Here is a 15,865-nt window from a genome sequence, read left to right on the forward strand (position 1 = left end):
GAAGGGAGAGGTGGCACAAGGAGTACGTAGGAATAAACACTTACGCTACAACGGTGTAGAGAGCAAAGGTCCATATTAGCAAGCATCGTTGGAAGGTCCAGTGATGCCAAAAGAGGAGCACTTGGTGGTTTGTCCATCTGCCTGGGAGAAGTCATAGCATTGGATTAACAACATGTAAAAGGGAGGGTGGGATGGAGAGGAAGAGAAGGGTATCTCCGTCTTCCTATGATGTAGTGGAAATGAAGGGAAAATTTAGTAGATAATGCTAAACCTGCAACCTGTCTTTGCCCTTTTAATGAACAGGGTCTTTAAGTCTTTGAGCTTCTGTGCTTTGATGCCATGCCAAGATATGCAACGATGCAAAGAGACAGTAGGGTTTGCAGGGAGAAACACAATGTGTGTATAGCAAACACTGAGAGAGAAGAGGAACTCAAAAATACAAGAACAGGATGTTGATGCACTAAAATATGCTATGAGAAGAAAAACTAATACAGTGGAGCCAAAGCTCAAAAGATGGCTGCATTGTCTTGTGTGACTTAAGCAGTAACACTTGTGGGGAATCTATATAGTGAAGGGAAGGAAATGCAGACCTCCAGACAGTGGGCTATCGAAGTAATCACTAGAAGGTGTAGGATAACTGTGGAGGGAGCAAAGTGCACTCCTCGAACGTTTCGGAGATGTCCTGGGTAATGAACACAAATCTCAAAGGCCAAAAGACTGCAAACGCAAATTGTAGTAGCCTGGATGTTGATGCCTATGTGGGGGAAGATTGCTAGATGTGGAGGTGATACCTGATGATGACAAATGCAAACTGTGGAGGCCTCTTATGTGCAAAAAGCAATGTGGATGATGAAGCTAGTAGGTGAAGATTGACGCCACTGTGGGAAAACCTGATGCAAATCTAGGGAAACTTAACGCCAAGATGAGAGAAAGTCTCAAAGCAGCCAAATGCAAATGTGGAAGGTGCTTGAAGGGGAGGAAGATAATGCCAGGGATGGAGATGGTGAGGCTAACAAGGATGGTGCCTCCAAATGTAGCTTGAAGTGGAAAGGGAATAGGGTGCCTAAAGGAGAAGAGAGGGGGGTGGCCACGAGTTGTGATGTGCTCCAGTAGGGGTATTTGGGCAATAGTGGTGTGAAGAGGGAAGAGTGTCAAGTGACGGAAGAAGAGGGGTGGAGAATGACTAAAGAGGTGTAGAATGAATGAAGCGACTGCCTATTTACAGGCCTAAGTTGTCTAGGGTAGTGCACCACTGTGTGGGCGTTCATTGATAAAAATGACTAGAATGTGGACACCAACCCTTTTTGGGGTTGTCAATGTGAAACCCTAACTAAAGTGTGGAAATTGAAGAAGAATTTTAACCTTCAAGAATATTGGATATTGAATCAAAGGGATATCATTTAATGATAGGCCACAACAACTAGGAGTCGCTATGCAACTTCCAGCTTGGGTAGGGGATAGGCTGAAATGGTTTGATGAGTATTCTTACTTGTCTCCAAATTAGCCAAGGGTGCACTTTGAGCCCATACCTTCATGCGAGAGCTCAATATAAGAGGGACACATTGCATTGTTGAAGCAACGAAAAATGAACAAGATATGTTATATAAACTTGGCAAGTTGGGATTGTGGTTGTTGTACTCACTCCCTTAGTCCGCACCTACTTTTCTCCCTAATGAGTGACTACAAGTTTGAATACATAGAAGGCCAAGTCTGAGTCCTAGGGGGTTCACCAAGTTGTTTGTTTGGACTACAGAATGTGCATGTTTTAAAGGCCAATTGATGGCATTACTTATGCAAATTCATTGAGGTTGAGGCCCTTAAGATTTAAATGATCTACATTAATTGTAGGGTAATCCTAATGTTAGATGATTGATAGCATTATTGCTTGGTTCATTTGAACCATGAGATGCAACCAAGGATTCGGACAAAGATAGTTCACACTCTCCCATGTCCATGGGAGACAAGAGAGACTACAAGGTGACTTAGAGGGCATGAAGAGGAGTTACTCCTTGCTCACATTCTGTCCATTGTGCCATGTAATTTTCTATATGGTATCAGAGCCCAGCGGGCTTTGAGGAGTGAAGAATACGCGAGAGGTAAGGGCTTCAACACCAAAGAGAGGAAATGTCGTATATTGCATGAAGTAGTGGTGCTGGTGCATGAAGTGGTGCTACCAATGTACCAGCAATTCAAACACTGAGGATTCGTCACATGAGCATCTTTTATCAAAAACAACCAACTATACCATTGTTTTATGTAAAGAGTAGTCTAAAATAGCATCTTTCCTTGTTGAAATACTTCGCCTCCACTTGAAACAGTTACATAAGCAACTCAAACTGACTTTGGACATGTTTATATTATGCTAAGAGAGATTAATATTTGCATACCATTGAATTCATTTGTCAAGCGGGGTAAGGTGCAAATTGATGCACGTGTGAAATGCATCTCACCTACAGGTAAATATGTGGAAGATGAATTTGTTTTAATTGTACCCTAGGTTAGGAAATGGGCGGAGAGCTTCAAGGATGATTTTTTGAAGATTTGGAAGCATAGATGGGCATCACTTAGAAAGCAGCTACAGCATTGCATACTTTAGGGCCTCCCTTAGTGATTAGGCCACGTTGCCATCAATCTCTCCAAAAACTTGATGCTTCTTGGAGGTGGTTTATATTTTTTGACACCAAAGTGGCGTATCATCTAAGAACGGGTGACCATTGGTAGAGTAGAATTGTGGCACATGTAGAAAGGTCACTTGAATAAAACTCTAGCGATATGATAGAGGAAAGGAGGAGGGATTTACAAGTGTGAGTCTCTTCTCTCCCTATACTCACTCACCCACTGCAGCCAATAGCCCAATCACGCTCCAAAGGACAAAAAAGTATGAATTGCTAACCTCTAGATTGACCACTTGAGGGTCGTTGTTTATGGTTTTGTTCTGTACTTGCACATGGGGAGTCTTGTTGCTTGTGGGCCTCTCAGCAGATGGGAGCACTTTGTAGGCTGTTGGGTCTATTCTAACAATAGAAGATCTTCAAACCAAACAAAATGCCATTCATATGAGATTTAGGTGATTCGTTCTCATGGGTCTCATGTAGAAACCTCTTCATATGACACATCATATACCACCTCCTGAGTCCTAATGCATAACATTTCATGCATCACATCTTGCTCTATACACACTAGGGTTTTGGAGTCAGCAAATTTAGCAAACCCTAGTCCATATGGACAAAATCCTAATGCATACATAAGTTCATAAATCATCTATTTTTGTCATTGTAAACACGAGATTGTGATATGTTGGGGAGGCAATGTAGTAAGTTCAAGTTATTAGACCATACCACATGGCATGAATGAGATGGTAGTAGAGCAAAGAAGTCACATTGAGCAAGATAAGTGGCTTTAGATTTCTGCAGGGGCTTATTTCGAAGCTTGCATTTCATGTTTGTAAGGCTTGGCTTGACTTTTTATTTTGCACCTTGTACTCCACATAGCTTGCAAGTTTAACTATCTATGTTCTTTTGCCTTCTCTAGTTAAAAAGGATTTCTATTCTGAGCTTCATTCTGGTGAACATGCTGGCATTAGAAGGTGATACCGATATATTTAGATGCAGACTCCTTTTGCCTTCTCTTGCAAATGCGTATACCCTTATCACCGTCTCTTGATTTTTTTCCATGGAACCGTGTTTTGAATATTTTACTTAATATCAATTTGTTGATGTTACAGTTATTCTCCCATCTATAGAGATGTGCGTGCTGCTGTTGATCTATGCCATCGTGATGGCACATTAAAACAAGCTGTTGCTCTTAATCCATCCAAGTAAGCAGTTCATTTTAAAGCATGTGTAGAGTAATCAGCTGTTTTTCAAGTTTCTCAGGGGAATTTACTATTTGCTAAAGTTAGAAATACACTCATGATGATTTATTGTTCTCAAAGGTAGAACTGTAGCCATTTTGAGAAGATATAGAGCATTGGCAAGATAATGTTTACTTCATAAATATCCATCCTGTAGAGGCATCCGACATTGCAAAGAATTCATGGGAGTGAATGCAGGATCTTGATGTTGGACCAACATAATCTACAATTAACCAAGGAGGCGTGTAGTAGTTTAACATCTGATTATTGCATCTTAACCAAGAACTTGTCGAGTTCAGATGTGATAATTAGTTGTGATAATCAGATGCCCTTAATTTAAACAAGAGCATCTGATTATTGCATTGTGTTTAATTAGTAGATATGAGGCCACCCAGTCTGTTTGAGGCATAAGGGTACTAACTTAAAGAAATGCAAAAATGAGGCTATCTTTTCATTGTCTTTCTTTATATCCTCTTTAGGGCAGAGAAGATCCATTGACTTCAGGAGAGATCACCAGCATGGCTTTCGTGTTTGGCATCCTCCCATAGGAAAACTTCTCCAAAAAGAGAAGGAACAACACAACAGCACGATAAGCATGTTTGTTCTCGAAGGGAGAGATTAAGTTTTGCAAAGAAAGAAGAGCTTGATGTTCCCAAATGCACAAGAAGGTTTCTTGCTTTCCCTTATCCACCTACATTACCATGTAACTGCTCACAATGGTTTCTCGAGGAGTGAATGCTATTGAACGAGATGGATGAATTTTTGAGAAGCAAGGGTGGTTTAATGTTATTAGAACTAGGGATTCTACATCCAATTCCTTTAAACCTTATTCCCAAATCATGGCTGCTAGATTTGATTCTTATTGTAGCGACTCATATAAGCAGGCCCTACTCCTATTAGGAATCAAAAGGGTGAAGGAGATGGAGTGAATCAAGGGGGCACAACCTCTTCTTTTGGGTGGGGGGGGGGGGGGGGGGCGGGGGGGATCAAGGACCATGGGCTCTCTTTTGAAGCCCTAACTGATGTATTCCTTGCCTATTTAAGGGCCCTAGATCAATGAAGTGTTTACGTGTGTCTACTTCAATTACTCTCTTTCACTTGTCATTGTGTCTTATCATGATGTTGACCTTGATTATCATGCACTCTCTTTTCTAGACAAAGCCTAGACCTCACTCTAGCCTCTCATCTAGTTCAATGTTATGCAACGAAGGGGACAATTTGTTAGACCTATCCAATCTAGTATGGCTAGTACAATGCTATGCAGGTTGGCAATGATTGTTGTCACTCAAAAAGGTGTTTATGCAGGTTGGAAGTGACTGTTGTGGACTATTTCTAACAGTTGGGGGGCGTTTTGACCTGACAAAGGGTTCCCCCTACCACACCACCAAACTCAATACATGCTCACACACACCCTTCACATTATTTGTCCCTCCCTCTTGTCTCATTCAAATTTCAAGTTCTCCCTCCCTTGGTCTTATAGTATTTAACACTCCTTTAGTAGAGAGTCCTGATCCTCAAGTTCTCAAGATCTCTATCTTAACTTTCAAGCTGTTTACTCACAGCCTCTCTATCATCAACCTCTGTACCTTGATCTCTCTACGGCTGCTCTCTCTACCCTCATCCTCTCTACCACTACACTCTTCTCTGCCCTCCCTTATCCTACCTCAAGCTCCCCATCCTCTCTACTCTCAACTTTCAAGATCTCTCTGTTTTTTTAAACAACAAAAGGAGATTCAATTAAGAACACCTCTAGTGGGTTGTAATATCTCTCCATATTACATAATGGCACCTTCTCCATCTCTATCCATCCATCTCCATATTACGTAATGCCACCCTCTTTCCATAAAGCCTTCAATTTGCATTGCTCCTACTTTGAGTGGGTGAAGGAAAAGTCCAATACTTGCAAGGGGAATGCAAGTATTGGATGAAGGCTTAAATATATCATTTGGCCTCTAATTCACTTAAGTTGGGAAATGTTCACCCTGTCTTGACATTTCAAACATCTACCAAGAGTGTTTTTGTAAGTATTTGCACTTGAAGCGGTGGAAGTGCATTGTGAGGGCAAGTGAGAAAGTGCCCCAGGAAGGCAGGGCTCCTCGATGGTGTTATCTCTGATGAGGAGCAGGATGACACCTCTCCATTCATCTTCACACCGAGTTCCTCTAATCTAGCAAGGAAAGCCATTCAAAGCAGTATACCAATGCCATGCAAGAGGTAAGTCATTCTTGCTCAAGCAATGGATAGCCTTTCCAGTCCTATCTCCTTCCTCAAAGGACACCAATGGTATACTTGGGTTTGACTCCAACTTTTTCCCATCCCACTATTGATGCCTGCCTAGAATCTGCTTCAAGAATTCTCTTCCTTCAGCAACAACAATAATTTTTCATATCTTCATCGGATCAAGTTCCCTTGCTTCCTCAACCATCATCAACAAGAACCAATGGAGCAGACTTGAAATCAAGTATAAGCTTATATAAGGACATACACTCTCTTATTATTTGCACCATAACATACACACAGTTTGGGTCATCAAGTATGGCACAACACTCCAGGCTTGCTTGGAGTTTGACCCATCTCGCAAACCATCACCAAGATATGTCATGTGCACAAGAAAAGAATACTAGCGCTCCTCTTAGAAAGGAATGATCATGAGGTTTTTACTTTGCAAATACGGAAATTTGCTGAGAATTGAGAGCCATCACGTCACTTCAACAACGAATCTCAATCTTGTACAATCTCCAACCCATTCTCCATGTCCATTCAAGCTCTTAGAAAGTGAATGCTCATGAGGTTTTTACTTTGCAAGTACAGAATTTTTTTGAGAATTGAGAGCCATCACATCACTCCAACAATGAATCTCAATCTTGTACAATCTCCAACCCATTCCCCATGTCCATTCAAGCTCTATCCAACATTAAGGGACCAATAGTCAAGTGCACTTCCAGCAGCAACATAATGTTAGAGATTTGGTCATCTGCAGGATGGGCATAGGCATGTGCAGGGCAGTTTAGGCAGTTTTACCATCTACAAGAACGTCGGACAGAATTTTTGTGCAGTCGCCAAGTTTGGGCAGCAATTTGGGCAGGCAGATCAGATTGCCACGTGGCAGACAGCATTTCTTGCAGCAGTTCATTATTAGTTTTATTGATTCATTGTAGTTGGCCATTATTATGTCAGTCACCTAGTTTTTACGGATCCATCTGATCATATTATTTTATGATTTTTCAGCCTATTTAGATTGCCCTACTCCCAAGTAATATTCTTCAGATTCATGTTGAGTGAGAGTTCTTCAAGTTGTTCATACTCACACAACCCTTGTATATCTCTGCCTTCAATATTCAGCTAGTCTTTTGCAAGGTTGTCATGTACAAAAGGTATGATACAGTACGGTACAATAAAATACGATACTAAATGGTGCCTTAAGATTTTATAAGGTACGGTATGATATAACTACAATTTTTTTCTTTTCGCTTAATTATTTTGGACTATAGATGATGGAACACATGTTTAAAGCCAAAATAGCAATGCTACTAGAGTATATAAGATGAATACATGAGGATAACAAACCACAATATTACATATGGTGCATTCGCAACATGCACTACTACGACTGGCAAATAGATAGATGGAGTGGATACATCATACATTATACATCAATAATGATACAAAAGGAGCAATTTTCATATTAAAAAGGGTGTGGCAAAAGAGGGTATGTTTTTTCTTACTAAATCATATGAATATGAATGGTACAATGCCTCAATATTGTATTACAGACCAGTCCATACCATGTACAGATACAACTATGGTCTTGAGCTTTCTATAGTCTCTCTCTCTCTCTCTCTCTCTCTCTCTCTCTCTCTCTCTCTCTGATGGGACGTGACGTCTGCTACAGAGAGACTACACACTACCATGTACAGATACAACTATGGTCTTGAGCATTCTATACTCTCTCTCTCTCTCTCTCTCTCTCTCTCTCTCTCTCTCTCTCTCTCTCTCAGGTGGATATGGTTGATGCCAGGGCAGGAGCTAGGGACAAAGATGGCTTTCTACCGCGAGTATTTCCTTCATACTATAGATGATGGATTTATTGCTCGCCCGAGATACATTGACACCCACCTTTCTCATGGGATCAGATGTACTATTGGCCAGTTGCGCACCTCCTCACATCAACTAGAGATTGAGACTGGTAGATATAGATCCATCCCATTAGAGGAGTGTATATGCCAGATGCACCAATTAGAGCTAGAGACAAAGGAGCATACGACGGCTTCGTGACATGCGCCTCAGGAGTATAACTGCTCCAGGACATCGAGACCCTCCATAGAGGTAGCTCACAGACTTCTTTGCAAAGGAGACTTAGAAGACTTCAATACAGTTACAGCCACAATCCACACGAGAGCCTCTCTCACCGCCACAGTCCACACACAGACAAGGAGTACTGATTGATCAAGCCGTTCAGCTTAGCCGATCTAGACGTCCTAGACCTTGACAGAGACACCGACGACACCTTCATAGGCGGATACAGGGGATTATTGCTCGGGCTAGAGCTAGGCCTTCCATACCCACATGAGATTGTACCATTTGGAGCTCATTGTTACTAGATAGAGCTCTATGTGTTACACATAGCCATAGTTAGTTTCCTTTCTTATTTTTCTTTGTGCTACATATTTTGCCCAAACAGTTGTATTATCATACACATGATTGTAACTCATGGTCTCATAGGTCATTTTGGCCTTTTGTAGACGTTAATATATCATTTCATTTCTCTCTCTTTGTGTGATATGACATGACTTTTGCTACAGAGAGAGTACACACTACTACAAAGAGACGTGATGTTTGCTAGATGCGAGAACGTAGCCATTGACTCTAGACATGACATGTGACTGATGTGACGTCTGACCTTGGATGTGATGACCGCTGGATGCGAGAATGCAGCCACTGATGTGACGATTGTTGGATACGAGAACGTAGTCACTGACTATGCACGTGACATTTGACTGTTGTGACGTCTGACCTTGGATGCGACGACTGCTGGATGCGAGAACGTAGCCACTGACTCTACACGTGATGACTAACTTTGGAGACGCTCCTCTACCTACACACTGCTGCGGGCACCCAAAGGCAGATGTTACAGTGCTGATGACTGGCGGGGCAGTGGACACCTCTCTGGCGTGAAGCAGACCTATTGTGAATAGGGGCACATCCCTACACAGAGAAACAGTCACTACCCTGCAGAGTCACGTCTCTGCATAGGGAGACTCTAGCTGCCCTGGAAGTCGTTGTGTATTGGGTGCTATCTAAGAAGGGTCTGCAGGGTCAATACAAGCACACTAAGTGGCTGTCCTAAATTGCGAGATGGCAAAGACTATTGACAAAGAAACCAGTGGACATGAGACCAAACTTGATACACAACCAATCGGGCCATCCACAGGAGGGACTGCATCAGAAGGGCGGTACAAGACCCCCACTAAGGACGAAAAGTTTTGCTATAGACAAAACAGAAGGAGAGCTCATGAAAATGCCACTCCCACGAGTGCCAAGTGATGGACAAAGATGCAAAGGCTGACTGCAACAAATGGTTTGGATGACATGAAAGCCTCATAAGAGCTGAGATTGCGGCAATATGTATGCCAATGTTTGACAAGGTGACAAGTGACATGAATGCGATGCATGAAACATGGGGAAAGGAATTGAATGCTAAAATGGATGCAAACTTGAAAGCGTGCATGAGGCTGTGTGGCAACATGCAACAAAAAGTCATGAACAATATGGACACAAAGCAAAAAGACGATATGGAAAATTGCAGGAGACATTCAAGGAAGAACTAAGTGATGTTGCAGAAGCAAACAAGAAATCATGCTTTAATGGTTGGGACGATGCAAGATATAAAGAAATCAAGGTTGACTTGCAAATGGATATGATAGATAACTTGAACAAGGTAAGGGATGCTTGGAAAGCAGATATGGATGCATTGAAATCTGATACAAATGCACGCATAGCAGCCAAGGACATGGAGATTGCCGAACTCAAAAGGCAGTTAGAGTCATGTAAGAATGAATTAGTGACATACAAGTCAATGATGAATGCACAAACAACAATGCCAGGTGCATCAAAATTAAAGAAAGAGGTGGAAAGTTAAAAAAAAGACATGCACACATGGGTGAATGTGGTAGAGGGAGCTCAAAAGAAAGTAGAAAATATTCAGTAAACAGTGAATGAAAATGCACAATGGATCGAGGTAGTCAGAATAAACAAAGGGGTGCCTCAGAACAAAGTAGAAATGATGAATGCAACACTAGAGGAGGAAGCAAAGAGGAAACTCCGTGCATTGCGTGTATGTGTGGTGGGGTGGACTAAAAAAAGGAAACCCCCAAGAGGACGCTAAAACACTTTGTGCTAAGATAGGTGCAGACGAGACATGCGCTATGGATGCTTGGAGGATAGGTGATCCAAATGGCCAAGGAGGTCAGATCCTCATGCTGAAATTTGGGGACAAGTATAGCAAAAGGGTCGTCTGATTAAAAAAAAAGGCTTTGAAGGGTGAAAAGATTTACCTCGAGGAGGATCTCACACCCGCATAGCTAGAGCACAAAAGAGCTTGCATGCCAAAAGTGTTAGAGGCACGTAAAGAAGGCAAGTATGCTGTGTATAGAGATGGCAGAGTAATCATAGCAGAACGGAGGTCACAATGATGGTACAAGGCCTATAAGACGTTGAAGATGCCCCTTTGGAATCGTAATGGTTCAATGAGACTTGATGCAGGTTATTTTGAGGACACCTTTCGTGGGATAGATATGGCTATGTATACAGAGACACATCAGTGTACAAATTCTAGATTACTGGATGTTGTGGGATACAAATGGGAGAGCATATACAAACCTCAACCCTGTAGACCAGGAGGAACCAAGGGGTTAGGAGGGGTGGCTATTCTTTGTCGTGAGAGCCTCCAAGACATGATTCACGTGGTATCACGAGATGCGCATGCTAGATACATGTGGTTAAGGCTAAGGATAGGGCAACCAAGGGATCTATATGTTGCGATATGCTACTTCCCACCTGCCTCTTCAACATTTGCTATTGGGGAGGGATCACCATTTGAAGTACTACATGAAGATATTACGAGATATGCAAGTATTGGGGACATACTACTAGTAGGAGACTTTAATGCTCAAATAGGAAATGAGCAATCTTCCTTTTATGATACTGAATATGAAATGTTTAAGGAATTGGCTTTGGATGAACTAGGGCTTGCCAAGGTATCTCAAGATAGGGTGTTGACAGCATATGGATCCCATCTGCTAGCTTTGGGAAGTGCTCATGGATTGGCTATATTCAATGGCCTATTAAGATGGCCGGGAGTGGATACTTTCACTTGTTGGAACATCAAAAAAGGGGCCAGTGTGATGGACTATGTAATGGGCTCTCCAGTGTTAATTCCAGAAATCAAGGATTTCAAGATATCTGATAAGCTGATCAGTAGTGGCTAACCATGCGATCTTAAAATTTACTCTAGCATGTAGTCAGAGACAAGAAACGTGCACACAATCACACGCATTCCCGCATTATGAATTTCTAGAGCAAACATCGCACATCTTTAGTGATGCAGTACGAGATGGCTTAAGTTAGCTAGACCAACATAAACCATTGGAAGATGCCACTAGATCTCTAGCGAAGGTTTTACATGCTGCAGCTTCAGAGGCATTCCCATATAAGATGGGCCCTACTGCAATACGCAATGGTATTGCCCCTCAAAATGCTTGGTATGATGATGAGTGCAGACAGACTAGGACCCACCTACAGAGGGATATTACACTAGGGACATGCACATATAAGCAGGCACGGAATGTCTTGTGTCGTCTTGTGCGAAAAAAGAAGAGAGATTATTTAGCCAAACTAGAGTCAAAGATGTATTAGCTCTTTCTGAGCAAGGATAGCAAGAGGGCATGGAGGAAATTTCACGGGAGAAAACCCCCAATCTAGTTGACATCACCTATGGTTTGGCATGAACATGCTAAGGCACTATACAATGTTCCATCGCAAGAGCAAATACCCTGTCCATCAAACTCTAGGTCAACGCAGTGCGGTTTCTTTACCGAAAAGATAGTGAGATATGCCATTTGGAGGTTGAAGAATGGGAGAGCACATGATCAATATGGCCTTGTGGCAGAGCATTTTGCACATGCATGTTATGGACTAGTCCCTATCTTGGCGAATCTCTTCAATAGAGCCGTATGTGAGGGGTCTCCAGTTGGATCTTGATCTAGGAGTTGTTCCCACACTAGATAGTTTCCTTGTAATTCACTTGATTGATTTTGTTTTTGGTGTTCATTTTGATTGTGATTGTGTTTTTGTGCCTTCTTGCCTTGCCCTTGCTGCCCCCTTCAAGAGATCGAAACAAGAGCCCCCTTTAAGGAGGATGTGCTATGAAATTGATGGAATAGCCGAGTAAAACGCAGTGGCTAACACTCAAACTCATAGAACGTGTGTATAGTCGGCTATGAAATTACTTGCTGAAGGAAATGTGTATTTCTTGGAAACTTATCAAAGAACAATGTGACCTGGTCATGAAGGGACTTAGAAGCCCCAGTGATGGAATTCTTAGCAAGTAATTGCTAATATTTAGCCAACTTGACCTTAAGGTCATCCCAGCTTGTGATTCTGAATTCTTCAAGTTCATGGTTGAGATTTACGCAATGGGTCCTATCTTGAGTCAGTCAAGTTTTCTCACTGCTTAAAATGTTGAAACTGTGAATGAAACTCTGGGAGTATGCATTGACTCAAGAATGGCGGAGGCATTTTTTGCCTTCCAAGAATGGACAACCTCGCATGCAACAAGGCTACGATTTGGTTGGGATTCCAACTTCTATACAATATCCCACAAGTCTTGTGAGTCTAGGACATGCCTCATTAGATTTGGCCAAGGAGTGTAATTAGACCCATTGAAATGAATCTTATCAACAATAAATGCATGCTTGATTGGCGAGGAGGAAGAACTATAAGGTGTTGGATAAGAGGGGTAGGGTGGGTAAATAGGGGGATGAGATGGTTAGGCAGGAATAGGCTGAGAGTGTCCAAAGGGTACTGATGGAGGAGGCATTGGAACCTTGTAGCCCTGCCCAATTATTGGCTGAGGCATTGGAATACAACCAGTAGATACACTTAGGTATGGCCATGGAGGCAAACTATGATACCAGCTGGTCCACACTTGGGAATGCTTGGGAGGGTATTCCATGTTGCAAACCCGAAAATGTGAGATGGAGGTCGAGGCTCCCCCATGGGTGTATCTACACCACCCATATATGGAAAAGAAAAGGTCCTAGAGGCTATGTTTGAAGAACCCCTCGATGTGATATGAGATGTCACTGGTGGTGTGTGAAAGTCAATGGTATGAATGGAAATGAAAGTGCCTTGAAAGAAGAGGCTGGGTTGGCTGGGAATATAAAGTGTGATGGAGATGAGGTGGGTGCAAATGGATTAAATTAATTTTCTGAATTTAATCTTTGAAATTGAAAAGTGGATGATGATGGAAGAGAAGACTGAGATGTTTAAACTTCAAATTGACCTTGAGAATCAAAACTTCAAGGAAAGAGAGAAGGGAAACTTACAGAAGGGATTATGAATCTTTTCTTGTACACAACTCTTCTTCTGTTTACATATATATATATCGATCCTCTTCAAGACTCAAGCTGTTGTGAATTGACAATAGTAGATATATAAGAAAAAATAGGTATACCTGACAAGGAGTAGATGGAGGGGTAGGGGAGATAGGTTTGCACTCTGTGCAATTTTTTTCAGTGGAATAGCTAGTTCGACGTGGAGTGACTGTCCTTATTGCAAAATTAGTAGATCTATGCGCTGAATCTAAAGGGGATAAAACAGGTTTACCTCCTAGTAGTTGTTGAGCATGATGCACAAGGATGAGGTCGTACTCTTCTCGTATAACCTCATAAGGTTTGGGGACTTCATGGTAGTCATATGTCTCTTCACCCGAATTGGATCCTTGTGGAGCAAGCTGTAAAGGCCACTCTTGCTCAAGTCTCTATAAAGAGGGTTTGGGAGTCATCTTCCCTTTGTGAACTTGCTTTTGATGTCGAGCTCTCCAATAAAAAGCCTGGGTTTCTTTTGAGAGTACTTGAAACCAGCCTTCTTTGGGGAAAGGATGACAATGACCCGAGTTAACTTTAATTACATGAAGCAAATAAATTCATAGTAACTGAAAGGCAAATGTTACCACTTAATCTTGGACATTCAACACCCAAGTGGGTCCAAAACGTGGAACCCCTTGCGGTATTTCTTTAACTTAAAATTGCAAACTAGGATTCCTCAATCTCCTCTATTAATCCAAATGCCTCTTGCTGTCACAAATGACTAGCAAGCCTTCTTGTCAGTTTCTCCTTTGATTCACCTAGGGTTTGACCTTCAATTGACCATTGGTAGGTCAAATCTAGCCCCAAATCTGATTGGGATGGGCTGGCTTCTAAAATCCCTAGGAGTTATTCAATTCCAGCTGCTGATTTCAGTGTACTTTTACTTGGCTATGGCTTTTCTTGAAGAACCATACAAAGATTAGAACAATTGTCACAGACCATGATTGTTAGGTTTGTCATGTGGAAAGTTTGAGCATGAAGCTCTAAGTTGCCCTACTGACCATGAGTATTTGGTCTGTTTGACGGATGGCTCAAGCTTCAATTTTGATAAAACCAACACACAAACTAGCTAGATCTTCAAATTCAGCCAAGTCAGATTGGCTTGCACTTTACATCAAGAATATGGACTAGATCGATGTCATTTTCCACATTATATGTTTACTTTGATGACAAAACATTGCATATAAGTGGATCATATATTCTATGATGGAGGTTGTTCTATCCTACCTAACAACAATATGGAATGTATATCTAGTTACATTCTCAGGCTAACCAAAAGCTATGTAACTTTCCTACAATTGGCGAATCATTTATTTTTCCCATATGTGTAAGAACATGGATTGTTTTGTTTCCACATGATGTACTCATGTATGTTTTGTACCTAAAAGCATACTTCCTTTGCGCTCATCTACTCTTATGAGCAAAGGGTTATGTAAACAATCCAAATGTGAGTTTTCTTATATGGAGTTGTGTTATTATTGTATAATCTCAATTGACATCACCATCGTTAGTTCCAAAAAGGTGTAGTAGTACCGAAATGGCATATTGTTTGTTGTCTCATAAGATGAAATCAAACTCTATTTCACTTATTTGGTTTGGAAGTTATTGAATATATTAACTTCTTGAGATTGTCTTTTGTCTGTATGAAGTTCTTCAAAACAATCAAAAGCACATTAGTGATTATTTCAACTTTATACATAGAAGAAAAGAATTTCTTGACGGTCATTCATGGGCTAAAGTTGTGGCATTATCACTTATGTTGCACTCAAATTGTGATTTGATCTAGATGCATGGACATCCCCTGTATGTCTTGTGTATCCAACTTGACCTTCAAGGCCGTATGGTAAGGTTGGTGGAACTCTCAATTTTCTTAGTAGCATCTCCAAGGTCTATGTTGTATCATATTTGACATTCCAACTATCTACGATCTTTATTTGAAGGGCTTTGATGAACAAATCAAGACTTTGGTAGGATTGGGCTGCTAATTGAAGATGGGACCCATAGCCCATGAAGCTTAGGTGATCATGACTTTGGAAGGATTGGGCTACTAATTCAAGATGGGACCCATAGCTCATGAAGCTTAGGTAATCATGACACTCAAACTGTGGCTATAGGCAGTTGGGAGGAACAAGGTGAAAAAGTAGTCCATCCAAGGTGTACTTTCAAACAAGGCAAAGTGTTTGTGCTCATTTATACCAATATCCACCACCAATAAACTTCAGATGAATGTTCCAGTGAACCTAGGGTTGGACACCCTAAGAAACACTGGACTTGGGCTTATTAAAAGCAAATCTAGCAGAAGCTGATCTATCTATTGCAATCAGAAGCAATGTGTAAGGATTATCACAGGAAATGATGAATGTGC

At 41.5% G+C, this 15,865-nt stretch overlaps 1 protein-coding gene across 3 annotated transcripts in view; it reads left to right on the top strand.

Moving 5' to 3' along the window:
* The window catches only part of LOC148016250 (uncharacterized), a 162,359-nt gene that overhangs the window by 96,306 nt on the left and 50,188 nt on the right, over nt 1-15,865 (top strand). For all 3 annotated transcript variants that reach the window (XR_015688192.1, XM_087664865.1, XM_087664866.1), the window contains exon 6: nt 3,725-3,817. Coding sequence is in view for 2 of the 3 variants with exons in the window: in XM_087664865.1 (XP_087520991.1) it covers nt 3,725-3,817 (93 nt within the window). In the remaining variant the exon portion in view is untranslated. The remainder of the gene's footprint in view (nt 1-3,724; nt 3,818-15,865) is intronic.

The sequence above is a fragment of the Lygodium microphyllum genome, chromosome 23 (genome assembly GCF_053477565.2).
Source record: "Lygodium microphyllum isolate KBCC chromosome 23, Lygodium_microphyllum_v1.1.10, whole genome shotgun sequence".
Classification (NCBI taxonomy): Eukaryota; Viridiplantae; Streptophyta; class Polypodiopsida; order Schizaeales; family Lygodiaceae; genus Lygodium; species Lygodium microphyllum.